This window comes from Cygnus olor, chromosome 20 (genome assembly GCF_009769625.2).
Source record: "Cygnus olor isolate bCygOlo1 chromosome 20, bCygOlo1.pri.v2, whole genome shotgun sequence".
Lineage (NCBI taxonomy): Eukaryota > Metazoa > Chordata > Aves > Anseriformes > Anatidae > Cygnus > Cygnus olor.
In genome coordinates this window covers 5,389,769-5,416,454 of record NC_049188.1, presented here as the reverse complement: position 1 = coordinate 5,416,454, position 26,686 = coordinate 5,389,769, and the positions used below count along the sequence as shown (strand labels likewise).

General features: G+C 42.3%; 2 protein-coding genes across 16 annotated transcripts in view; one reads left to right on the top strand and one right to left on the bottom strand.

The window, feature by feature from the left end:
* The first annotated feature begins 233 nt into the window (after nucleotides 1-233).
* LIG3 (DNA ligase 3) lies at nucleotides 234-15,777 on the top strand. The gene is made up of 19 exons (XM_040533123.1): nucleotides 234-821; nucleotides 1,331-1,468; nucleotides 2,318-2,515; nucleotides 2,960-3,111; nucleotides 4,043-4,209; nucleotides 4,863-4,940; nucleotides 5,054-5,222; nucleotides 5,878-6,033; nucleotides 6,519-6,650; nucleotides 7,401-7,480; nucleotides 7,914-8,001; nucleotides 9,028-9,105; nucleotides 9,766-9,889; nucleotides 10,288-10,430; nucleotides 11,282-11,356; nucleotides 11,987-12,133; nucleotides 13,212-13,386; nucleotides 14,254-14,345; nucleotides 15,209-15,777. The coding sequence occupies exons 1-19, from the start codon at nucleotides 281-283 to the stop codon at nucleotides 15,440-15,442; spliced, it is 2,967 nt and encodes a 988-aa protein (XP_040389057.1). The 5' UTR covers nucleotides 234-280; the 3' UTR covers nucleotides 15,443-15,777.
* An 838-nt stretch (nucleotides 15,778-16,615) lies between these two features.
* RFFL (ring finger and FYVE like domain containing E3 ubiquitin protein ligase) overlaps nucleotides 16,616-26,686 on the bottom strand; it is a 32,857-nt gene continuing 22,786 nt past the window's right edge. For 12 of the 15 annotated variants that reach the window (XM_040533130.1, XM_040533145.1, XM_040533136.1 and 9 more), the window contains 5 exons: nucleotides 23,546-23,950; nucleotides 21,505-21,588; nucleotides 20,921-21,128; nucleotides 19,576-19,599; nucleotides 16,616-19,289 (listed from right to left, as the gene is read on the bottom strand). In XM_040533130.1, the coding sequence (XP_040389064.1) occupies nucleotides 19,108-19,289; nucleotides 19,576-19,599; nucleotides 20,921-21,128; nucleotides 21,505-21,588; nucleotides 23,546-23,950 (903 nt within the window). In that variant the 3' untranslated portion in view covers nucleotides 16,616-19,107. Of the gene's footprint in view, nucleotides 19,290-19,575; nucleotides 19,600-20,920; nucleotides 21,129-21,504; nucleotides 21,589-23,545; nucleotides 23,951-24,781; nucleotides 24,892-26,686 lie in introns of all 15 variants that reach the window. The other 3 variants (XM_040533144.1, XM_040533132.1, XM_040533131.1) reach the window with 3 other exon arrangements.

Below are 26,686 nucleotides of genomic sequence, written 5' to 3'. Positions count from 1 at the left end.
GCGGGGCCAGAGGCGGGAACGGGCGCGAGGCGGGGCCACCGCCGCTCTGAGGGGCGGGACCTGCCGCGGGGGGGCGTGGCCAAGCCCCGGGAGCCTCTCAGGGGCTGTCGGTAGCGGCGGGGCGCATGCGCGCTGCGCCCTACGGAAGCCCGGAGGCGGCGCGGCCGGGGCCCAACGAGGGGCGGTTGCGGGGCCCGTGAGGGGAGCGCCGGGGGGCGGCGGGCGCGGGGCCCAGCACCGGGAGCCTCCCGCCTCTCGCAGCGCCGCCGGCGGGGGCCGGATGCCCGTTGGCGGCAGGGCTCTGGCCCAGGCTGCCCGGGTGCTCGGTCGCGGCGCGGCCCTCGGCCTCTGCCGGCCGCCGCTCTCCTCAGCGGGGCCCCGCCGCTGCCCCCCCGCGGGCAGCCCCCGGGGCCGGTTAGCGGCGAGCGGAGCCTCCGGAGGCCGCCCGGGGGCGGAGAGGGGCGGCGGGGTCGGAGGGGGGCTCCCGGCGGTGATCGCGGGGCCGCCGGCGGGCCGCCCGGCCCCGGGGGGGGCGATGGCGGAGCAGCGGTACTGCGTGGACTACGCCAAGCGCGGCACGGCCGGCTGCAAGAAGTGCAAGGAGAAGCTGGTGAAGGGCACGGTGCGCATCGGGAAGATCGTGCCCAACCCCTTCACCGAGTCCGGCGGGGAGATGAAGGAGTGGTACCACGTCAGGTGCATGTTTGAGAAGCTGGAGAAGGCCCGCGCCACCACCAAGAAGATCGAGGACATCACGGACTTGGAGGGCTGGGAGGAGCTGCAGGACGAGGAGAAGGAGCTAATCCAGAAGCACATCGCAGGTGAGGCACGAGGCAGGGCCTGGGCCGCTTTTCAGCCCTGCTCATTTTTAAAACATGCCACCGACTGCCACGCAGCCGTGCATTTACTGTGTAATCATTGCTGATTTGCTGGTATGATCTCATGAAAAGGTGGGTAGCGCTCTCTGTCTGATCTGTGCCTTAGCCCTAAAGTAAAGGGAAGAAGTAGGCACTTCTAGAATCACACTTTGTAATTTCTTTTGTCTCAACTGACTGTGCAGAAGGTCTAAGTGATTTAATCCACGTGTAGGCGCTTAAAGTTTCAGATAAATGACACAAGAAAGCATCAGTTATGTTCTGGTTTTATCTTTCTCATGATCTTTAGTAAGTTACGTAGTTTTTTATCTTCTGCTGTCTGAGAAATGCCCCTCTGTCCCCAGTTGTTTTACGACGTGCTTATACTTGTTATACAAGTATATCTTGTATATGTTGAGGGATGTCGGAGATTGTTTCTGACTGCTGGATCAAACCCTTACCTTGCTGTTTTACAGAAGCTACTTCCAAGGCTGCAAGTACGCCGAAGAAAAAAGCAACAGTCCAAGCTAAGCTCACTCCCACAGGACAAATAACCAGTCCCTCAAAGGATCCCTTAGCTGCTGTCAATCCAAAGAAATTCTCTGGCTTCACAGGTAGGACTTAAAAGAAACTGATTCTGGGAAATACTTTTCTTCCAATACCAGCATCAGAAGTTTTTTTAACTTGACTTAGTTCAGTCATTTTTTGCTCTGTAGAAGGTGGTTTAGTTTTAAGTATTTTTTATCAGGTTTGCCAAAAATTTTGACCGCCTTTGTAGGCTGTCAGTTTTGAAAGAACTGATGCTTGCATTTCTGATATTCCCAAGGAAACACAGTTTATGCAGTAACCCACGTCGTCAGAGTGACTCCAGTGCTATTTGTCCACTGGCTAATTCCAGTCGAATTGTGAGGGTACAGGCCCAGGTAGAAGAGTTAGAGGTACAGGGAATATGAGCCCGTGGGAAACCAAGCTTAGCTCTATTGTTAGTGGACTAAATTGTTTTATGATTATTTTGATCACTGGATTATTTTTGATAAATGCTTGACAGATGTCAACAAAAGAGTTCTTGAAATTTTTTCCCGCATTTTAGCAGTGACCTTAGGCAAACATGCTTCTGTGAAAGGGGAAGACCTATAAAATAGAAATCAAATAGAAGTGTCTGCCAGCAGGAATTCCTTTTCACCAAGGCCTAACCATGTTTGGTAGAATTAAGGTCCATAAAAATCTGGTGTACTGTGAAGAGTAAGAATAGTGGAAAAAATTGTAGATTTTTTTAATGTAAATAAAATTTAAGGTCACAAATTTTGGTGTAGCACCTCATTATTCAGTTCCAAAGCTTTGTCACCATACTGGGGTTGTTCTTTTCAGATTGCCAGGCACCGATGCCCTCATCTTCAAAGTCCGCCCCATGTACTTTTTTAAAAAAAAAAAAAAAAAAACACAACTTTTTATCTTTCATTCAGCCAAGCCAAAGAATTCAGAAGATGTCCCCGCAAACTCTTCCCACAAGTCTAGTCTGTCTGCAAAAAAAAGTGATCCGAAGCACAAAGACTGCTTGCTGCGAGAGTTCAGGAAGCTCTGCGCCATGGTTGCCGACAAGCCCAGCTATAATGTGAAAACGCAGATCATCCAGGACTTCCTGAAGAAGGGAACTGGAGGAGGTATGATTCTTGTGTGGTATTTTCTGCATATGAAAGCCCTCTCAAAATTAAACTTCCAAGTATTATTGCAAAAGCAAGGGTGAATTAAAATCTGATTGCTCTGTAGTCCAAGCTGTTAGCTGTGATGATTTCTGAACTGATCCAGATAAAGTTTGCAACGTGAACTGTTTTTTGAAAAACAAATTCAGATCAGGTAAGAAAATGACTCAGGCCAGGACGGTGGCAAGTGTTCGTAAGTGCCATCAAATTTAGTGCTGAAATCAGATTTGGAGGGAAACTGTGGGTGTTTCTCCTGAGAAGTGTCCTTTCATGTAAAGCAGAACAACGTGGTGGAACAGGTAAGCCCCAGCTGTGTTGTTTTTTCCCCAGTCATGCTAACGAGCACAACCAACTGTAGATGAAAATAAATTGTGACAGTTTCTCATGGTGTGTGCTTTTTTCCAGATGGTTTTCATGGTGACGTATACCTGACCATTAAGCTGCTGTTACCAGGCGTCATTAAAATTGTTTACAACTTGAACGATAAGCAGATTGTAAAGCTGTTTAGTAGGATTTTTAACTGCAGCCAAGAGGAAATGATCCGGGACCTGGAACAGGTGAGTACAGACAGCAGTTCTCTTCATTTGTGCTGTTCAGTGTCTTGGTTTGGAAATTGTATTCTTCCCCCCCTCCCCCACATGAAAGATTGTTAGCTTAACTGTTAGAGTGGGAGATAGTGAATCTTTTCTGTTTTGTTTGTTTTAGCAGTTTTCATAGAGCTTTCTGCCACCTGGAAGCTTTAGAAAATAATCTTTGAACAGAAAGCAAGACTTGAACTCACCTGCAAAACTTTAAAAAGCAAGACTAAAATATCTAGGCAAATTAGGCTGCACCTGCTTTGTCTAAACTGCTTTGTCTAGTATATTTCTCTTTTTAAATGTTTTATATTGCTTTTGTTAATATCACATATATCAAAAACTGACTCAATTAACAGACCTGTTCCTATGAGCTCAAGTTGGCTTATGGGATTAGGCTAGGTTTGTACTATCGCCAGTGCTTGGATGTGTACATTTAATTCCCAGGCATAGGAATTGGTAATTGATTATACATGCTTCTGATTCCATTGCAAGATGGAAAAAGTTGGTTAATGAGCTAATGAATATAATTTTTTCTCTTATCTTTATTGCCTTGGTATATACCGCCTTCTAGAGACTTCACTAGACTGATTGAGATTCTTTGTTTTACAAGAGGATTTATCCTGAGGAAATACAAGGTCTGTGGTGCTGTAGCAGTGTAATTTAAAAAAAAAAAAAAAAAAAAGAGAAAAGGAAAGCATCAATGAGGTGACACTGGTGCTCTTACATATCTTTTTTTGCAAGTGAAATAGCTGAAAAGATGTACTCTGTGTCGTGGCAACTTCATTCCAATGTTTGGTTACAATTCCTTCATGCAATTGGAGCATCATTCACGTGCCCTCTTCTACTTACTGGTGGTGTCTTACCCGTTCTCTACGTGTAGCTCTGACCCTCATTTTCTTTTTGGAGACAGGGAGATGTCTCCGAGACCATACGCCTCTTCTTTGAACAGAGCAAGTCTTGTCCTCCAGCAGCTAAAAGTCTCCTGACCATCCAAGAGGTAGATGAGTTCCTAATCCAGCTGTCAAAGCTTACTAAGGAAGATGACCAGCAAAGTGTGCTGCACGATATCACTCGCAGGTAAGGAAGCTAAACAGCCTCTGAAGGTTTAGACTAAAACTAGTAGTGGTTATCAATAGTTCACAGACTAGAACAGATGAAAAATTAACCATAAACCACAGAGACTGAACTTTAAATCTGTAAGCCGCTATCAGTGGTTTGATTGACTCCTTGACCTCTGAACAGCATGGAGAAACATGTATGGCTCCTGTTCATGACAGAGAGAATTTCATCCTTGTCTGTCAAGACATTGTATCAGTACTAGACAAATGGCTTGCAAAACTGGTACTTAGCTGTAAATTAAGTTGCTGTTCCTAAGTAAGTTGGGAAAAGTCTTCAAGCCATTTGGAGGTGTTGAAGATTCTTGGTCTGGCATAGTTTGTGTTGATTTGAAGCTGATGTTACTAAACTTTCTCTTGATGCATTAACTAACAATTTTGGAAGGCATTTCAACACAGAGGCAGAATTAATATTGGCATTCAAATGTGAATATGCTAAAAAGCCATTTGTATTACTCTTGTGCCTCTATGTCACTAATAAAACACTCCTTTGAGCTTAAACCCTACAGAAGGGAAGGACCTCTTTTTATGGAGGCCTTGTCCAGTTTCCTTTTTTCAGCTGGAAGGTAGTGCAGATAAGTGTCTACTATCTGTGAATCTTCTCTCTCACTTCAGATGTACGGGCAACGACCTGAAATGCATCATCAGGCTAATTAAGCATGACCTGAAAATGAATGCTGGTGCAAAGCATGTGTAAGTCCCACCTTTTGTTGTGAGATAAAAGCAGAAGTGGGCATTAGCCTCATAAGCCATGAGCAGCAGACCTGAGATTGATATGTTTTGCTCCTGTCCTTGATTCGTGAAAGGTTGGATGCTTTGGATCCAAATGCTTACGAGGCGTTCAAAGCGTCACGCAACCTCCAGGATGTGGTAGAGCGAGTCCTGAAGAACCAGCAGGAGGCCGAGAAGATGCCAGGGCTGAAGCGAACCCTCAGCGTGCAGGCCTCCCTGATGACCCCAGTGCAGCCCATGCTGGTAACGTTGGCTCCCCCGCAGTGGTGACCTACAGCAGAGGAAGAGATGGAGTTCTCATATACACTGTCAGAGACTGTCATCTTTGGGAATCAGTAGACAAGTGATTAGATGTAGTGGGAGCTAATAGTGTAATGGTGATTTTTAGGTATAATGCCATTTTTTAGTGTTTTCTACCACAGGGCCAGTATTTAGTGCAGCTTCAGTGATGCTGCAGAAGCTAAATCTTGACTTGATTTCAGTCCAGAAGTGACTTGTCTGTGTTGGTTTCTTTGCTATATCCCAGAAGTTGATCCTTTATTTGGAAATGCTCTAAGCTTTTTGTTGGATTGGAGATTTGTTTATTTTTTGTTTGAACAAATAGGAGTTAAATATTCTACTTCTGAGCTAAGTGCACTCCTACAAAAGGCACAGAACTTGAACCTTCAGGCATCTGGAGGAGATAAACACTGAAAAACTATAATTACTTGAGCATATTCAGACAATTTAAAGTAAATGACTAATTAAGAAAGGGAAAATCTGGACTGGATATCAGAAACCCTGGACAGAAAGATGTAAAAAGGACTTGATAGTTCATTCATGAAATAAGGTAGGAGTAGCTTTGTTTTTAAACATGTCAGCCAAATTTATTTTGAACATCTCTGTCCGTATTTCTAAGGCTGAAGCCTGCAAGTCAATTGAGTATGCCATGAAGAAGTGCCCAAATGGCATGTATGCGGAGATCAAATACGATGGTGAGCGAGTGCAGGTCCATAAAAACGGAGATCACTTCAGCTACTTCAGCCGGAGCCTCAAACCTGTCCTTCCTCACAAAGTAAGCACCTATAAATTGCCCCATCTTTTGTGCCAGATTTTACCCTTCTCCTCCATAAACGTGACTGAATTTCACAAGTTCCTATAGGCAAGGAAGATACCTCTTGTTGTAGGATTTCTTGTTTAATTTCTGCAGATACTTGAATCTGGAAAAGCAACATTTAATAGAACTGTAATCAACTTGTTTTGGTGGCTGTTAAGCCTTGAAACTACAGTTAACTTGCTTGCTTTCAAGTCCTCTTTGTGCAGTGCATTTGGGTTGACTTGATGCCAGCTGAGTGACTTTGTTATATTTGTTCAAGTCTCCTTTTATTATTTATAGACTGTGCTAGTAGTCTGTGCTGTAGTAGAAAGTAAAGTTAGCGCAGATATGCATACACATGCCTCAGACACTTCTGGAGAGAACATCTGCATTGGAGTGAGTCCATCTCTTCAGTCAGTAGACATCTATTTTTCTTTCTTTTTTTTTTTTTTTTCTCCCTCAAGGTAGCACATTTTAAGGACTTCATCCCCCAGGCTTTTCCTGGCGGGCACAGTATGATCCTGGATTCGGAAGTTCTTCTAATTGATAACAAAACTGGCAAGCCACTTCCTTTTGGGACTCTTGGTGTGCATAAGGTAAAAAATAAATAAATAATGAATCCTTTTTTATAGTTGGAGGCTGTAAGGCTGTTATTCTGCTGACTTAAACACACTAGCATGTGTTCTGTTATCACAGGCTAATTTAAGAGATCTGGTGCTTACTAGAGAATTTGGAAAAAAATAAGATCCCTGAGAAGCCTGATATTAAAGAAAAGGTACTGTTATAATACAATAGATTTGATATTAACTTAATCACAAGCAAGATACCAAGAAACTTCAGCTCAAGATTTTAAAAAAAAAAAAAAAGGAAGATCTTGCAATTCTGTCATTGCTTATAGTTGCCCGTAGCAATGTATAGCAGATGAGAGGACAGAAGGATGCAGATATATATGTAGTCCATATAAGAATGTCTAGATTAAATAGCATTTAGGATGAGGACAGTAAAGTAACAATTAAACTGTAAGTATTTCAAGTTAAAGGAGACATTAATCTGAAGTCTCCGGAATGCTTGTTTTTGTTGTTGTTGTTGCAGCAGTAGTGATGGATGTTAGCTTGCCCGAAGTCATTCATATTTGTTATTTCTCTGTCAATAGGAGATTAACATGTTTTATTTTCTTTGTGCTCTGATGCATTTGGTCTAAATCTGAAGCCTATGCTTATTATATCTAAAAGATAAGATTATGGGGATAAAAATACATCTTTTTTGTTTCTGTGATTTTTTTTTTTCTAAAACTCCATGCTGCTACGAGTGCAGATTTCCTTTAATTGACCTCAATTGTCTTGCAGAAAGCTGCTTTCCAAGACGCCAATGTTTGCTTGTTTGTGTTTGACTGCATCTATTTCAATGACATCAGCCTGATGGACAGGTATGTGTCTGGCACAGTGTGAGAGTAAGTAGCCTGACAGGTTTCCCAGCATGAACTTGCTGGAATACGCTACCACTGCAGAAGCAGCAGTTCACTTCGTCTGTTAAGGCTGTCCATTTACCCCTGTAAATTCAAGACAGCATGGGGTAATCCTTGCTGTGCTAAGGGGCATCACTGTAGTAACTGTATTTCAGCTGAGCTCAGTGGGGTTCAGTACTCAGCTTATCTCATGTCCTCTGGAACTAAATACACTCGTCTTATAGATTTCTATTTTTATATTTTTTTTCTGGAGGAATGTTAAAAGAATTGATTGTCTGTTCTAGAACTCTGCAGGATAAATAGTTATTTAAATAACTTTTCTCACTGTTCATGTGACTGGTACTTCATGTTGAAATTCATTGCATATCCTTAATTATCTATCTCTATGTTCCAGGCCTCTGCGCGAGCGTCGCAAGTTTCTACATGATAACATGGTTGAAATCCCCAACCGGATCCTCTTCTCAGAGATGAAGCATGTCTCAGTGAGTCTGATGTTAAATAAGACAGTATACATGGTGATCTCATAGGTTGTAGTCTTAGTACTTCACTGCTCCTTTACCACATGGACTTTTGTATAATTAAGGCTGCAAATCCAGCAATTCTGTGTCTATCAAAATGGATTCTGCATCTGGTCTGCGTACAAGAATTTTTAGGCTAGTGTCTTGTCTCAGCTACAACCAAATTTAGTACAGTTTTAACTTGTACATCTTTTTTTCTGTCATCTTAATAATCTTAATCTTAATAATTTTTATTATTTTTATTTTTAATTAATAATCTTAATAATTTTTAAACATTGCAACTTTGATATTGTTAGGACCAGCCTGTTGTAATTTAGTCTGTAATTTGCAATGCTGTGCTACATAGAGAAGACTGAAGTAAGATTGAAGGGAACTAGACTGCTTCCAGCACACAAACTGACAACTTCAAGTGCCACACAGCTCTTACTTTTGTAGCACAGATAAATCCTGAGTGCTTAAAAACTGCATTTAGATACCAACATGCTCAATTTTTTTTTCCTTTGATTGTTATGCACAACCGTATGTCCCATCGTTTTTCCCTGCTGCTGATTTCTGGAGCATGTTGCTTTTACTGGAAAAATGCTTGGACATTTAGGGCAGAGGTAGCATCTTGGGAAGAAGAAAAGACTGTGTCCCAAAGCAGTTGGACAGAGAAGTAAACAGGCACTGCTGGCTCAGAAGATCTGATCTTGAGTATATAGGACATGCTTAGGACACAAAGTCAGTGTGGCTACCTCATCTCTGAGGAGTACTTTTTATCTTTTTTTAAGTTAGCCAATTATTTTTTTCTTGGGACATACTCCTAGCTTAGTTACTGGATGTGCCGCAAAGAGAACAGGTATGGGACCCTCCTTGGAAAACTATTTTATTAAATTACCTGCTCATCTCTCTGTAGTTGCTTTAGTTTCAGTACCACCACTCCAAGTAGAAAGCCTGATGACCACAGCCATTTGACGGTCTTGGTCTTTCCACAATTCCTTTCCTTTACAGAAAGCTTCGGATCTGGCAGATATGATCACCCGAGTCATCCGTGAAGGACTGGAAGGACTGGTGTTGAAAGATATAAAGGCAAGTGCATATTTATTCTTTACTGGTTTATGCTGGGAATCGGGGAGTAAAAACAGAGTGCTGCGTACTTAATCTAGGTTTGAACTGAGCCCTTTTCTGTTTTTAAGAGGTTTTTAACAATGCTTGAAGGGGGATATGCAGTAGCTTTACCTGAATCTCAGTTACTGTCATTTCTTTCCTGAATTTTGGTATTGCTTTTCCTTTGTTCTTCTCTTGGCTGTCTTCTGTCATTAGACAGAATTCCACTTTTCTGAATTTCCTGATGTCCCTGAAACTTTTTGAACCATCAAGTCTGTTTGTATGCACCTGTAGCGATATGGTCCAGCATGCAGATTACTGAACTGGTAACCAGAACAGTATTTTAATTACAGCTCTGCTGCTAGTCCCTCATGTGATTGTCTGCTTTGCTCAGTGCAGTCACCACTTCTGTGAAGTGCTTGGAGGTCTGTGGATGAATCATACAAGGCTGGGCATCCTTGAAACATTTCTGGATACTTGTATGTGCTGACATCCAGTCCAAGTTGTTCCTTATATATCTGAGCACTTCAGTGCTCTGGTACTGCTAAGCCGCATAAAAGCAAGGGCCATCTGAGGAGACAGGATATCATTTGTTTGATGGGTAGCTTTCTGAGTGAGGGGTTCTTGCCTTGTTTTGCACAGGGTAATTATGAACCAGGAAAACGGCACTGGCTGAAAGTGAAAAAGGACTACCTAAATGAGGGTGCAATGGCTGACACAGCAGACTTGGTGGTGCTGGGAGCTTTCTATGGGCAAGGCAGCAAAGGTAAGCCTCTGGAGTTAGTTAAAGTCAGAGATCTGTCAGTTCAGAAGAATCTCAAGCTTTTTCCTACTCCAGGCTTTCTGTAGCATTTGGACTCCTACCATAAGACTGGCTCTTACAGTGACTGTCTGCCACAGCCCATCGCATCCCAGGCTATTACAAGCTGTCTGACTTCACTGTGGCTTAGTTGGCACAGAAAAGCATTAGGTCTTGGGTTGGTCTTCTTGACTAAAGGCTCTCTGTTCAGCTTTTTGTATGTGCTGATGCTGTGAAGCCATCACAAACCCAAGGTCCTTCAGCTCCCAAAGATGAAAAAGAGTTTTGGTTCCTTACTTTTCTTTTTAAAAAGCTGTGGCTTATCCTGTAGAAGATGCGAACCACTGTGCTCTCCCCTCCTACAGGTGGGATGATGTCCATTTTCCTCATGGGCTGCTATGATCCCAAGAGTGAGAAGTGGTGTACTGTGACCAAGTGTGCTGGTGGCCATGACGATGCCACCTTGGCCCGTCTGCAAACAGAGCTGGATATGGTGAAGATCAGCAAGGTGAGATGGCTTCTGGCATGGAGGCGATGAAAGGAATGCTCAGCAAAGGACTTAGTATAAAGCTTCCTCCTGCTGAGCTGCAATTGAGGTGCTGACTAAAGGCAGAATTGAAGTGCTCTGCCAGGACTGAACGGTGTCTCAATTACAGCTAAACTGGGTAAATTGCTCTAAAAGCCTACATGAGAACTGAGATGTAGGTGCAGCCATCTCCTGAAGACGATGCACTGCCTGAGATTTGTACTCAGACACTGAGTGGGAAGCCAGGCACCATCTGGTTCCTGCTCAAAGTTTTATTGGGAAGAGCAGTGCAAGTACCGTTTTTTTGGCATATTGCAATCAGTGAAGACAGTCACTAGATGGGGCTGCAAGTGAGAAATGCTTGTCAGGCTGTTGTCTTGCAGCTAGATAACCTGAAATGTTGGAGTTAGACGTCTTTTGTGAGTGATTGATAAAGGTGACAAATCTTATTTCTCAAGACCTGACATACAAACAGCTGAATTTTAGTATTTATTTGACATCTTGAAGGCCATTTGCATCAAGGGTATAGAATCCTGAAAATGTCTGGTTTTATATGAATTATAATTGGAGAGTAACATGGTAGTGGTTTTATGTTTGGGATGACAGTAGTTGACAGATGTGTTGCAAGAAATTTTTGTGATTCTCTAGATGAAAGGAACTGCTGCAGGTCCATGTACCTTGCGCTGAACGCTACAGCAAGTTTCATCCATACAAAGGCAATGAAATATGTATTTGCCAATTTGCTACCACATTTTCTTTCAGGAACCTCCTCTGTAGGACTAGGTTCGTACATGATCATAAGTGCTATCATTTTGTTTTTGTGCTCTTAATAGGATCCCAGTAAAATTCCAAGCTGGCTAAAAATTAACAAAATCTACTACCCAGACTTCATTGTCCCAGATCCAAAGGTAAGTGCTGATATTAAATGACTGTTTCCCATCCCTGATATACAAACATACTTTTTGTAAGTGTACAGATTGTCACTGTTATAAAAATTGGTCTTTAAGCTTGGAACAGGAAATTAAGCACAACTTTTTATCTGAATCTTGCATGTGCATTTGAGGCTAAGAGCTTCATGAGGAAATCATACCAGCAGCACCTCTGGGAAACACTCTTGTGCATCAAATCCTTCCCAGAATTGAACTAACTTACTTTAAATAAGCAATTAAAGTGCAGTTAAACTTAAAACAGATGAAGCACAATTGTAACACAGAAGTTGCTATTGTTGTTTTACTAAATTTACCAGTATGCTTTGTGCCATGTATGTCTGACAGAAAATGTGTTATTTATAAATTGGCATTGTGTATTGGCTGAGGATCTCTGAGTCACTGGAAGAAAGAAAATAGAAGCCTTTCTAAACAAGGTGCCCAGAGGGTCCTTGTAGAACTCTGTTGTTCTGGGAGGGGAGTAAAATGTGGGGTGTTTTTTTTTGTTTTGTTTGTTTGTTTTTTAAGAAGTAGTGGAATACAAATGCATTAATGTTAGTTCATGAGAGCACAAGAATGCGACATGACTTTCTTCCTTGATACTGTGTTTAGAAAGCCCCAGTATGGGAGATCACAGGAGCTGAATTCTCTAAAGCAGAAGCCCACACTGCAGATGGGATCTCCATTCGCTTCCCTCGCTGCACCCGCATTCGAGATGACAAGGACTGGAAGACAGCCACCAACCTCCCGCAGCTTAAGGTGGGTTAATGTGTTATGCTTGTCTGCAGTGTGTCCGCAAATAAGTTCTGGCAGCAGTCTGTATTTTAAAAGTCAAATACTGATAGGACATGTAATGAAGATACTTGGTAACTAGTATCTACAACAGCATGTTACGTTTTCTTATTTATTCTAGGCTCAGCCTGCTTCCTGGACTATTTTGATGTGAATCTTATATTTTCATGGGGCTTCTTGAGTCTCTTGAGCTGTTGGGTTGTGTTGTCCACTTTCAGGAAAGTTTGTGCTGGCAGATAGTTGTATCAGCTCTTACAACAGCCTTCATGGTGAGGAATTTCCTTCCTGAAAGAGGTGACCTTATTCTCTTAAGTGGTTATGGTCATTCAGTTTCCCGTTAATTGCCGAGATTGGGGGAGGCATCTGGGAAGTGACTAAGGGTAGCCTGGCCCAGTTCCACGGCAGAGGGGCCAAATGGCAGTCTGCCTGGATCCCTGGTGCGGCACCCACCCCACACAGCTCCTATACATCCTTTAGTGATAGAAACCGGTTGGCTTGTTGCCATCCCCAGCAGTAAGTCAGCTGTCGATGAGCTCTGTTCTCAGTCTAGTTATTGTCATTTGGGCTGTCTTCACACTGCCTACAGGGATACTGACAGCAGATGCAAGTGCTTGTTACGCCACTGAAGGAAGGAGTGATTCAGCCCATCTGCTGTCCAGCAATCTTTTTGGCTCCCTGTGCAGGTAGGGGAGAGAAAGGTAAAATACCCTCAGACAGACTGTTGCCTGAGTGTTGGACAAGGGGTGTTGTCTGTTTTTCAGTCCAGGGAGCCCGGCGCTGAAGAGTTAGTCTGACTTGCTCTGTAGCAGGTGGTGGAAATATGTATGGCTTCCCTTAATGTCAAGTAGCTGGGTGGAAAGCAGAGAGTTTGAACATAGTTGACAGAAAAATGGCTACAAAGAGGTGCCAGAAGAAAAAAACATAAGCACAAACACTTCAGGGGGGTAAAAAAGGAAAACGAGAGGAGCAGATGCATTACTGCTCATGTCCAGTATCTGAGATTTCACTATGGCTTAAAGGTAATGCTTTGTTTCTGGTGGGACAGGAGCTGTACCAGCTCTCCAAAGAAAAGGCTGACTTCAGTGTTGTTGCTGGGGAGGAAGAAGAGTCCACGGCTGGCAGCAGTGGAGAGAATGAGGGAAATTCCAGGTCTTCCACGCCACACAAGACTACTAAAACTCCCCCAAGCAAGTCACCTGCAAAAGCCAAGAAGCCAGAAGGTAAGACAGTACCTCCCAGGGAGAGGAGCCTCAGGATATATTCTGTGCCTTCTGTGAGATGCTTGAAGATCCCATGGCAGCTTTTACATGCATGTCAGGGTTAATGAGCAAAGCTGATTCGACCCTTGGTTTCGCCAGTGTTATTCATAGCATGGGCTGAATAGCCGCAGCTTTGAGGTGTGCTGAGATTGGGAAAAGATGCAACAGGACTGATAGGACTGATGATGCTGTTTAAAAGGTTGGTGCTCAGGCAACTCATTCAGACAATTAAAGCTCTCTGAAATAATGCTGTCAAGAAAAGATACCTTGAACTTTGTAGAGTCTCAGTTATAGCTAGTATCAGAATTACTTCGGTGTAATTTCTCTAGGACTACAGTCCCTTTTAATCTTTAGATCAAGGTCCTTAACAGAATGTATAAGACTGGTCTGAACAGCAAACCTGCTGCTCCTGTTCCTGCAGAACACCTGCCTTTTGGTTAGACATTTTTGGCCAAGAAACAGTATTTAATTTTATTTGAAGCTTGTACATATATCAGGACACCTGGAGGGGATTTCCAGGTATTAGACTGCAAAGACATGAAACGAGTTTGCTTCACCAGTGTGCTCACTGGGGAATAACTTGTATCAAATTTCTGAGCAGTCTCAGAAAGGCAGTGTGCTGACAGCAAGACAGAAGGCTGAACAACAGTGTAGTCTTCTGGAGCTGAGGGCAGGAAGGTGCCCTGCGCAATTTGCAGCAGATAAACGTGTCTTACTAGCTATGTTTTAATTCACAGATTTTCCAGAAAGGGGCGAAAATTTGCCTTTTACATTTTCTTATCCTCATTCTTTTCTAGACAAGATCACAAGACAATTTTTTGTTTTTAGGTACTAAAGCGATCACTGAATCCCCTCAAAAGCCAGAGGAGAAACGAGGAGAGAAGCGAAAAGCATCTGAGATGGATGACAATGGAAAGAAGGTATGGACAGCTAGGAAGCAAACACTTAGGGGCGGGAAGAAGCTGAGGCTGTTTCAATTGTCTATTCACTTTTGCCTTCCATCTGGCAAGTCTTTGAAATATTTCCGTAGCAGCACCCTAAATTAAAAGGAAATGTAAAGGCAGAAATAGCAACAATGCGCCCTCTTGTAGAGGAAAGAGATTTCTGCAGCTGTTCTTCCCTACCTGCAAAGTTGACACAACTGGGTTTGTTATGCTAAAGGCTTTGTTCATCACCCAACAATGTCCTGCTCTACAAAGGCAAAGTGCTGTGATTGCTGAGTGGCTGCTCTTGAGTACTGCATGTAGAAGAGATGAGAGCTGTAAAGGGAGAGAACCGTCCTTTCTAGCTCATTGTGCAGCAAATGGTGGGAGTGGATTAAGAATCACAAGAGCTGTAATTATCTGATAAGCTTGGAGTAGGTATTTCCTACTTGATGTAAACAGCAAGTCCACTCCCAGGGTTGTTATGTTCTCCTATTTTAACTAAGAAGCATCAGCATGTAAGGGCAAAGGCATTAAGATCATGTTTACTGGACCACATCAACATCATCACTAAAGGCAGCATTTGCAAGGGCTGCTAATGGGGTAATAATTCCCCTTAGCAAGGGAAGCACTACTCAGTTGCAGCATCTGGCTTTCAGAGGAGGTGTATGGGTGTAACTCTTCTGTATGATTCAACAGCAGGCCAAAGTCTAATTTATAGACATTATCGTTCTAATCCCGTGCCTGTCCTTGGGGACTGCAAGTGGACTTGTTCATGCCTCAAAGAATTCAGTGTAATTTCCAGACCAATCTAGTGTTTTATCAACATTTGCTTCTCCATCCTCTTCCCCAATACACAGCCACTGCTGGACATATTCACTGGTGTGAAGCTGTACCTATCGCCCTCCGTGAAAGATTTCAACAAAATCCGTCGCTACTTCATAGCATACGATGGTGATCTTGTGCCAGAGTTTGACACAGCCTCAGCAACGCATGTTATAGGGGACATTGATGAGAATCCTGGTGCTAAGCGTGTATCTCCCAACTGGATCTGGGAATGCATACGCAAACGGAGACTGGTAGCCCCATGCTAGCAAGCTGGGGCAGCTGACTGGTCTTAACACTGCTATACTTCAGGAACGCCCTGAAGGGAACAGCTGAGAACTTAGGTAGGTGGAAGAAAGGGTGAGATTCCTCTGTGGGGATGTGAATGGAAATGAAATGCTCAAGTCCATCAGAGGTAGTTATCAAGCTCCATAGCAGCTATATGGAATTAATTAAAACAACTCTGAGGGACACTACTGCTGAATCCATTTTTCTGCCCATAATGTAGACCAATGCACTTAATATCTAGGTGCTGGTTTCATTTCCTTGGGTTTTTAAAGTTAGGGTATTTTTATAAATAAAGCAATAAAACTGAAACAGCTTCTCCTGTGCTGTCAGGACATCTTTTCTAAAGGTTATTCTCTATCAGGACAGGACACCAGATCACCAAATATCTGAAACTATAGGTTGTAATGCCAGGATAATTGTGCTGCATGGCTACAACTTACACAAAGGACATGTCCTTCAGCTGGTCTGACTTTTATTTTTTCCCCTATCTTGTAACATTCAGCACAGATCTATAATACAGTAGCAGTTTACACTTCTGCATAGGTTTCCTATTAAAAAATGAGGTACCAAATAAGCTTCCCTTACAACACTTAGTGCAACATTGTTTGATCATCCTCTTGGAGTGTTTGTTTTCTAGAACAAGTTACTTGGGTTTTGCTCTTCATGTTTCAATTAGTAAGAGCTGAGACAGGAATTCTACCATCTGGATCTCATAGAATAACTGAGACCTCCTTAACTGAAGCTGTTTAGAACTACTCTTAATATTAATTAACAATAAATTAAAATCCATTTTTTAAAACTGTTTTGCATATGATGATGTGCACTTGCTGGATAATATGCATGAGCTCTGAAGGTGCAGACTCAGACTGCATGTGTATGTATAGTAGATGCAAGTTGACCAGTTTATTTCCTCTCAGTTGCCTTAGTTGTGAGGGTTCACAGACTACTTTCCCCTTTGTAATATTCATAAAGTTAAGATGAAGTTAGGGTTCTCAGTTAAATTTTTTTCCCCTTCAATATCTACGTACTTGTTTGTATTCCACTCTATAATGATACTTAATCACAGGGTATCCTAAACTTTTTTCTGGTTAAAAATCAGAAGTAGCTCTGCTTTGTCCTAGCTTGTTGGCAACAGAGGCAGAAAACAAAGTTAACTAAATCACATTTCAAGTTTATTATAAAATTATAAACCAAACTTCTGTACCAAAACTAGTAGGTTTAACCATTGTAGTACCAAGAAGATTTTTTAATAGAGAAAAACATGCCATTTCAAGTAGAATATTAACTTTAAAATATTTAAACCATGTACAGTGTACATAAAAGCACATAAATATTTCCGTTTACTTTATTAGTTTAGATCATTATATTCCTTTGGATTATTAATCAGTCTCTTCCAGATTTTGATTTCCCTTTAAAAACAAGTCAGTCATATCCATGAAAGAGAAAGCATTTTTGCAAGGGAAACAGTGTAGTCAAGAAAAAAAGTGCTTTTCCCTTCAGAAAGCACACTTCAGACTCATGGTGGGTATATCTTCTCATTGCTAAAATTTCAACCATCGATGTGCAACTTGATTTATCTGTTGTAGAAAATAAACCTACTCTCTACAATAAAAGTAGATCCGTCCACAGGAGAATAATCTTCTTCCTGTTAAATACCCCCCAGTCCTGAGTTTATCAAAAAAGGACATGAATTTTCACAGTGAATTTACTAATGAGGCTGTTCAAAGCTTTATATGTATATTCCTGTACCTCTTGAAGAGTAAATACAGTTAATGCTTACCTGCATTTTTTTTAAACATGATGCATTGAATTGTATCAGTTCTCTTCTCATGCTGGAAGCTGTTAAACCTTAAGCCGAAGATTAGAGAACAACCTGAACAGGGGAAGAGGTGAAACTCAGCATTTTCATTTAAATAAGCCTCAGCAGCTTATTTTTATTGAGTTCAGAGGCCACCTCAATAGTGCAGAGGTTCTGTTAACTACTGAGTGACAGATTTCTTCGTCTTAAGCGCTTAACTCCTACTTGCAAAGTAGAGACCCTCCACTCTGTGCCAGTTGAGAAGTGAGTTGCTACTCATGTGATATTCCATGTTAAATATTACAGAAGTTTAATTTACTGTTAACTCATTACCACTTATTGCAAAAGTAGAGAGCTTTGGTGATCGTTTCTACAACTGCACTTTCCAGTACTCCAGAGGCTTTAAGTCAACACTTGTTTTTATGCTGTTCCTCTGACACCCATGCAGAGTGTGTTTGAACGCTCAATGATCATCAGAGCATAAAGGGGAAAGTTGGATAGGAAAAGCCTGCAGCAGAAGGTACTCAACTTCACAGATTACTTGAACTGAGTATGCAGTACCACAGTGGCTGAAAAATTAGGGCATCAAGATTCTGAAACTTATACACGTTACCAGCCAAATGGATGGGCTACTCGCAGGCCACTGAGGGAAAAATAGGCTAGTTACAGTTTTCTGTAGTAAGGCTTCCAAAGGAACATGCTCTTCACAAGGATAGCTCTAAGATCTTGTGATTGTCACCTGTCAGACCACAGAGTCTCTTATCCACCCTCACAAAGATCACAAAATAAATTGTTCTTGCTAAGCAGGCTTAATGCAAGAGGACTAAAACTGAAAAAAGGGAAGCTGATTAATACACGGAAGCCTCTGCACTTCACTTCTGCTCATTTTATTGATTCAGGGGAAATGAAGTTTGCCTCTGCTTTCTTTCATGTCTCTTTTAAAAAGAAAGTCACCTGTACTTAAATATGATTGTGTAGCAATAGAATTCTTACACTTCAGCTGTATGTTTTCCTCACAAAACCAGAAAGACTCAAGCCGTAGCTTCTTAACTCCTTAATCACATGAAGTCAGTCCAATTTTAAAGCAACTACTGGCATATATTGTAAGGAAGCTTATGAATTCAAACAAATTAACAGCAGGCAAACGAGATATTCCCCTCCTAGTGGCACAAAAAAAAAACACCAGGCAAGATAAGGCTGCATGTTTCACAGTCTCTCAGTCCCCTTACATTTTTCAGTAATACAGAGCCCACCTTCAAATAAAATGGTACATTTTTCCACAATCCTACCAAGCTGGAATTAAGCTCATTCTGAATACGGAAATTGGAGGCAGGCTGCCTGTCCTGCAAGCATAAGAAGTTAAATTGAAAAAAAATTTATTGAAAATTAAATTGACGGTAAGTAGTATGTTGCATAAAAACAACATGGGGGAAGTAGAATCAGAATTCAGTAGCAGCAAAACACATCACTTTGAGACCCCAGTCTATTTTGTTTATTATTCAGGGGAAAATCAGAAGCTTCAGTATCTAATATTTGCGGTGGAAAGACAGGCATCTGCTTATCTCCCACCAGTGGATCAAGTTACTCTAGAATGGTGGTTGTTAATTATTTCTGTCTGCTGCTGGCAATAACCTCCAAGGAGTCCAGGCACTGTGGTGTAAAACGGTACAGCGGAAAGGGCACAGGCAAACATAGCTTGAGTAAGAGCAATTTTCCCCAAGCTTCATTCTTCCCTCACTTCCAGCTTCCAATACGGTCCACATCCTAATCTCTGACCTAATTATTTGTAGTAATTTTGACCATTTCCCTAACAGCAGATGAGGCTTTAAGGCATCACCAGTCTTCCGCTTAGGACTTAAAGACATGAACAGCCCTTATCACATACTGCCTGCATATGGGACATTCGCTCATTCGCTTTCCACACTTGGTGCAGGTGACCATGTGGCCACATTCTAGCAGGACACAGTCAATGGGTAAGTCCATGCAGATTTTGCAGAGGTTGTCCTCCATGCCAGGGGGCCCAGCACCACCTAAGTGAACAAGAGACCACAGTTTGCATGAGACACAGAAGGGTATGTCATTGTGCAATCTGCGAGTTGTCTTTATCAAAGGGCTTCTAATGTACTTTGAACACTGAAGATTTGGAAAAAAAAATCCCCTTTGCATCTACATTTATGTAGGTATACCTGCTCCGTCAAATGGGAAGAAGTAGAAGGCTTTAGCTTTTACACGGTACTTTCTGTATGATCAAAACAGAAGTACCACTGAGATTCTTAGCAGCAACACAAATGAAGCAACATTAGGAATATCACTTACCTGTTTGATCGTCAGTGTCAGAAACTGCAACAAAAAGAAAAAATTATTTGGTGGGAATAAGAGAAGCTGGGAAAAAATTACTCAAGCAGTACTATTAAGCAGGAGGTGAAAGCCTTGAAGGGAGATTACTAAACCAAAACAAACAAGACTCCTTTTTCCTGATCCCCATGCAGAGGTTCGCACGTTCTCTGATTAGGACAGGTTCTTCAACGAGCAAGAAACTTTCTCTTCTACTGAGCTTACGTAACAGCTACTGCTTCGCAGAGATAAGCAACTATCTAGAGTGATATCTCAATTTTTAAGACAGTTGGAATTTATGCAATGTAGCTTCCTAGAACTACTCTTTCAGTAGCCCCTTCTGCCGGTTTCTTTGATGTTACACAAGCTCACCAATACTGTTGAACACAGCTGAGACATATGCACACACTGGGTAACTAATCAAGAAAAAATGATAAGTTCTGTCAAAAGTACAAAATGCACTGAAAGAACACAAAAATGAGGTGGTTGTCGTAAATCTTTCATCATATGTGTAGGACAAAGCTTGGAGAGATGTTTAAAAAAAGCACTGCTTTGGACAACAGCAAGAAACAAACCTATCTCTAAAGTCAAAGCATTAAAATATACTTCTAAATATACTTCTGTAAACAACTTGCAAGTCAGGGGGAGGGGGGAAGAGGGAGGGGTGTTCTTAAAACTAATCACCAAGAATTGCACACTGGGACCTGATAGTCAAGCGAGATGCATTCTCTACGCACTTCTAGCACGCCACTATCTCTTCATCAGTCAACCGTGCAGGCGCAGCAGGTGCAGGTCATGCACAGGAAGGTTCCCCTTGTGATTAAAAGGACAGAACCAAGGGACAGATAACCACAGCTGTTCAGAAGCGGGAGCCACAGTCACTGACTACACGCCTGCTCTCTACAGACCAGCTACTTTTCACTGGTTTAAGCTAAGGCATTTTCTGACTCCCTTTGCCAGTTACCACAAGTCAAGTGATGAAAGCTCACTCTAGCTCTTGCAGTCCTGTCTGTAGCCATACATCAGCTGTTCTGTGGGTGCTGCAGCAACCAGCGCGATCTGCCACAGCTATACAGAGTCCTGAGTTGGATGGCATGTGGTTCTCCTTTATTCCTACTACGGGGAAGTCACTCTCCACAGCTTGCATAATGCTCTCCTCTTGAACACACACAAACAGTGGCAAATAGTTTGCTACTTTCACTGTAATTCGAGCTTGATACAGTACCACTACTCTCACTTGCAAGAAAAAGAAACAAGGTAAGTTCTACTCTCTTCTGCAACTGCTTGCAGAAAGGGAAAACAGGTACATGCTTGCTAGATTTCTTACCTAGATGCTGAAGGTCTTTCTCTTTGTAAAGACGAGTCACCCTCTCTAACAGCTCCCACTTTTCACAGCAGCCTTTGTAGTTGACAAAGTTGCGAGCAAGAATTTCCTTCAGCTGTCGCACAGACAGTGCATTGATGTCTCCAATGCTTGTTAGATCAGAAAGAGAAGCCTTCCTCCCCAGCACCAGGTTATCTCCCGAGTGGGTAGACTGAAAGGGAACAAAGATGGAACAATTCCTGCTCTCAGCAACCAGCACCACGATTTAAATAAGCTTTCAACGTGTGCACTAGCAGGAATTAATGTTTGGATGTACATGTAACTTTGATTATTCTGTGAATCCTTCCATTTATCAGAAATACAAATCCTAAGATGGAAAGAAATCATTCCTATAATTATAGTGTCCAAGTGACACCAGTTCTTTCTGTATGTGGAGGACAGGATGATGCTATAGAAGGGGGTTGGTTGCGTCTGCAGGTGGTCAGGCTGAATTACTGTTTAGTCACCCATCTCTGTAGTAATGATTCTCTGGTGGCAAATACAGCATAGGAAACTTGGTGTTCTTTGTCTAATTCCAGGTCACAAACCTGTGTCTCCTCCTCTGTTGGTGCTTCTGGTGCATTCCCAACTCCTGTCATATCGACTTGGCTTGGAGACACATACCCAATTGCCTAAAAGAGGAAATAAAGCTTTCACCAACAGCATGTCTCTGTCCAGAGGGAAATAAGCTTGATAGTTCAGTACAACTGCAAACCCCACCCACTGGAATGGCAAACTGTAGCACAAGGTAAAAGCTAGGCACACTGGCAGAAGATACTTCCTGTGCAGCACTTAGAAACAAATAATTTTAAGATGAGTAAAAAGATTTTTAAAAATGGAAGTGCAGCATCTGACCCTCCAAAGTCCCACTTAATTTAAACCCTGGTAGAGTACTTTTACAGTAAGGTCCCACATGATGTTCTTGTGAGGCTGGGTCAGGAAGAGAACAAAATCTACGTGGACGTAAGACAGTAGAGTAGCAGGGCCCCCGACAAGGTCACGGTGCAAGTCCTGGCACTGCTATGCAATCCTTCACTGTGAAGTGGCTGCAGCACGTGACCCGGTGTGATATCACAGCCTGACTGCACACCAAGTATCAGTGCAAGACTCCTTATAAGACCCCTCCACAAAAATACTCAGAGACATCATCAAAGGTCACCTTCAGAGTAACCACACAGAAGTACCTCCTCGGCTGGGTTCTGGACTGGACAAACAGGAGACACTACATGAAGGAGCAGCAGAACCAAAGCTGGAGAAGGGGCAGTTGCTCAGAGCACTCAAAGTGAAAGGAACTGCAGTGTAATTCCAGCTGACTTTCCTCAGCAGCTATCCTTCCCCTCTGGTTTCCCTACTGAGGAAGGAGACTGCAGTGTTACCATCCTAGAGAGGTGATAACTGGTTGATATTTACAAAGTCAAGGAATAACAATGAAAGGAGTTGAACTGTAGTAGGGTGTCCTGTGAGTCGAGAAAAGAACCTGTAATATATTACAGGACAGTAAGGGAAGACTACAGAGCTGAATGTGCAGATAAAAAATTGGGATGACAATATCCAGAAAACAAAAAGGCCCTTTCAATAATAACAATAATGTAAATAATAATGTAAAATAAAAAAGGAGAAAAAAAATAATGAACCTCTTTATTTTGTACTAGATATATCTGCTGAGGAAGCAGAGGGTACAGATGCTTCCACAGCTCCGGTCCACAAGGAACTAAACATACCTATTAACTTATGTAATAGGACTGAGAGCAGATGTCAGACACTGAGTAAACTTCCCATACGAGATAGCAGAAAGACAAACAAAGCAAAATCAATATAAACAATTAGATTCAAATGCCCTTTACAAGGTTCCTCAGAACAGCATTCATTGTCGACTGAAGACTAACAACAGGCTTGGGGTTTTGTCTTCTATTAATCTGGGTGCAGGAGATACCAAAAACTTTGCCCATCTCACAATAGGCTTTCCCAGCAGTTTCAATTGCAGGATTGCTCTAAACTGTGCTTGCTGTCTCGCACATGAATTCAAGAGTAACAACAACTAATACCTACATACAGTTATCAAAAAGCTGTCAACATCAACACACAAGAAAGATCTGTGCACCAACACAGACATCACATACCAAAGGAACCATTAGTCACAGGAAGTAGCTAGTGGCAAAAAAAAATATGTCTCAAAGGACCTCAAAACATTGATGTTCTCAGAGTGAGCGCTCACTATACTTAGCCCTGCCCACCAAATTAAATGCCACTAGTGCAGAAATTCCACAGAAGTGGCACATTCCACCTCGGTGCAGCAGCATGGCAGTGTAAAACAACTCTCCTAATTACTCTGTAAAAAATGTGAAGTCCTCACTCCAAATTTATTAATATTAAAAAACACCACAACTGAGAAAAGCATGTGTAAAATGCAATTGAAGCATTTTGTCAGCTGCTCTAAACAGAAGCCCTCTTGCTTTTTAAGCAGGCATCCATAGTGTTAAACTTTTATGGCACATTACCTACTTGGAAACCTCATGCAGCATCTTAGCAGTTAATCCAAAAACAGAGATGGACAAGTATGCGAAAGATGCTTCTGGTTAGAGACTGTACCTGTTGATGTTCCTGAGCTTGTGAACTTGAGATGGAATCTGCAGACGCTGGAGACGCATCACGTGAGGTAGAAGATGCTGTGCTGGTTGGTGGGAGAATCACAAAGTCTTGCTGTCCAGAGGCACTAGTATTAAATGGATTTGTTCTTATCTGATCTTCCTGGTTAATTACTGGCTGCTGGCCAAGAATCAGAAATACCAGGTCCTCCTTTTCACGACACAACTCTGTGGAAATCTCATGGAGTGCCAAATAGTCTCGCAGATCCTTCACCTTCATCTTTATCAGCTCTTCCCGCTGAAAAGCTGTGGCTCGGAAACGCTGACAGAGGTGGCAGAGGAGGGGACCACCTTCAGTCTGGTTTGAGCAGGACGTACAAAAATTTTTCTTACAGTCCAAGCAGATATGCTGGGGAAGAGAAGGGAACAGAATCAAAGGGATCTGCCATGCTCTGAGACAGCAGGGCACAACAGCCACAGGCAGCGCTCCCCTGGCACGTGGAAGCCAATGTAAGCCGTGACCCCTATTAGGGTATAATAAAAACCTTCTAGTTTACAACAAAGTGCCAAGTATGCGTGCATGCTCCTAGGCGAGGTAAAGGACTGAGCCTATGAGCAGGCCACTAGATTCCTCACAGATGTTAGAGAAGCACTGCGTACACTAGAGACCTACCCAGAATTAAATATATCCTGAAACAATTCCCTCAAATGACAGGAGATTTCTGCCCACAGTCTGGATCTGTTCATCCAGTTTAAGCCACAGATGAAACTAAGAGAGATTTAGGAGGCAGCAGACTGCAGAGTACATCACAGCCAGCTATACATTGCTTCATAAAACAACGAAACACTGCTCTGTGCAGTAAGAAAGCTCCAGCATCGGAGGGAACTACTTACAAACATTTCTTTGTTGCTTCATACATGCTACAAGCGACCCCCCACCCTTTTTTTCCTCTCCAAATTGCTGCAGTCACTAAATGACTCTTCTTTTCACCATAAGAGGAACTGTCTGACAAACAGAAAAGAATTTAACATTTATTCATCAAAATCAGCTACTTATTTTAAAAATAATATGCACACTGTGTGGAAACGAGCTACTAGACAGAAAGCGTTGGAAGTTTTGGAAATATTAGGCCCCAGATGTTTTAAAACTTTTCAGATCAAGTTCCATTGTTTAATGTTTATATTTTATTCTGTTCTGATATCACTCAGGGCTCGATTTTCAGAAGTTCCAAGCACTCACGGTCCATGTTGACTTCTGCAGAAAGTGTTCAACACTTGGGGAAGTCAAATCCTGCGCTTTCCAATAGGAATAGCAGCAGAACAGCCACATTATGCACCCTTTAAAAAGTCCTGAGGGGAAAAAAAGAACTGGATTATTTCAGTGCTGGTTAAGGAATGCTAACTCTCAGTCTCAGAGAAGACCAGCAGCCCTATGAAACAGAGCTCAACAGGCAGCACCTACAGATGTCATTTTCTTTCTTGTCCTGACAGGGCACATCGTTTCTACCCTGAAACTGTCACCTCTGGAATGAGCCAAGTAGGCTCACGTTTTCCTTCTTTTGAGATTCCTCGTTCTGAAAGGGTTTGTGCATATGTTTGCTTGTCCCAGCAGGAGCTGGAGCAAAAATCAAAAAGGCTTCAGAGAGACCAGTCAGCAACAGTCACCTTTTATCACTAGAGTTGTAGGCTATGCTTAGATATTTATGATTTATACCCTTTACTTCCACATCTGCTTGGGAGAGATAAATAGTTTTCCCTGTTCTATCGATGAGTCACCATAAATTTGCCTTTTTATCCTAACATCCTAATCCTTCAGAGCTGTACAAGGAAAAATACCCATGAAGACTTGGAGAAGCAACGAATACAAACTCATAGACAAAAGAAAGTTTCATGAATTGCTCCTAGTGATCAAAGAACATTTATAATTTCACAGTTCAAAGAAAGTAGCTGCTTCTCATGTTTTAAAGGTCTAATACACTACTTGCTTCCATAAGCTCCTTCTGACCCCTTTACAGCCTGGCAGCCCCCCTGCCCCACACCACCCATACAATTATAACCACCAGACTTCTCATTTAGCCCCTGTAATAGACTTAAAATGACAGTTAGTGGGAAAGGTCCCAGCTTCCTGCCTAAGCACATTAAGACATGAACATTTTTACCACAGAGAGAATCTCATGCGGACTTGAAACCTCATCTCAAAATTGCTGTTTACTTGGGGGCACGCCACATAGAAGTGCCTTTTCCTGTCTTGCTCTGTTGCTGATGGAAGTCAATCTCCATATACCATTCAGTTTTGAGAAGTTTTCCATAACTTGGTCATTATTAAAAGAAGCATTGGTGACTTCTTTGACCCCAAGACTGGAGGGACAATTCATTAACTTGAAAAGTTTTGGGGCAGGCACTTCTGGCTGGCACGTGCCTGGAGTGGGGAAACAAACACTCCACAAAGGCAGATTAATGGAAAATAACCACGTTAACAGCACTTTCCTTCTGTCAATTGCCCATCCCGACAGGAGAGCAACCAGAAAAACTGAGGAAAAAATATATATGTATGTGTGTGTGCGGGTATGTGTATATATATATATATATATATTCTGCTTTACTCTGGCTGTAGGGTAGCCTTCCCCGTGCTCTGCAGACTGCTACTTTGGCTCCCAAAGGAACTGTATGGCCAAGGACCTTCTAACCCAGAAAACGCCTACTTGAGTGCTTCTGTGTTTAGATATCACATGAGCGAGCACAGCACAAGGGCTGCATTATCCAACGTACTTTTTGCAAGCCATTAACAGCAATAACACACGTTTGCCTTAGTTTTCAAATGATACACTTGAGAAGTCAAAATAAAAGCAGGCTGCTAAGTCTCTGACTTACCAGCTCGCCACTAGGATTCATCTTCATTCCCAGCCTGCATCAAAGTGTCAGGTATTTAAACACACACAGAAGCTGCTTGCTGCACCTTAGCATTAAGCAGCTTTTACAGCTTTTGATACATCTGTTGAGCTCTGAAAAGGCAGTGACTGAAGATCACGTTCTCTTCAGAACAATGCATTTCAGATGTGGCAGTAAATTAAAGTCTGTTACTAAAAGGTCAGACCACTTCTGAACGATGCTTCCTATTTCTAACTGGTAGCACAATCACAGCGTG

What these genes read in the sequence shown, in the direction of transcription:
- LIG3 (XM_040533123.1), top strand. Translation starts at nt 281, where the DNA reads ATGCCCGTTGGCGGCAGGGCTCTGGCCCAGGCTGCCCGGGTGCTCGGT. An exon ending in CTGCACGATATCACTCGCAG is followed by an intron (nt 4,210 to 4,862) that starts GTAAGGAAGCTA and finishes CTCTCACTTCAG; the next exon opens with ATGTACGGGCAACGACCTGA. An exon ending in ATATGGTGAAGATCAGCAAG is followed by an intron (nt 10,431 to 11,281) that starts GTGAGATGGCTT and finishes TGCTCTTAATAG; the next exon opens with GATCCCAGTAAAATTCCAAG.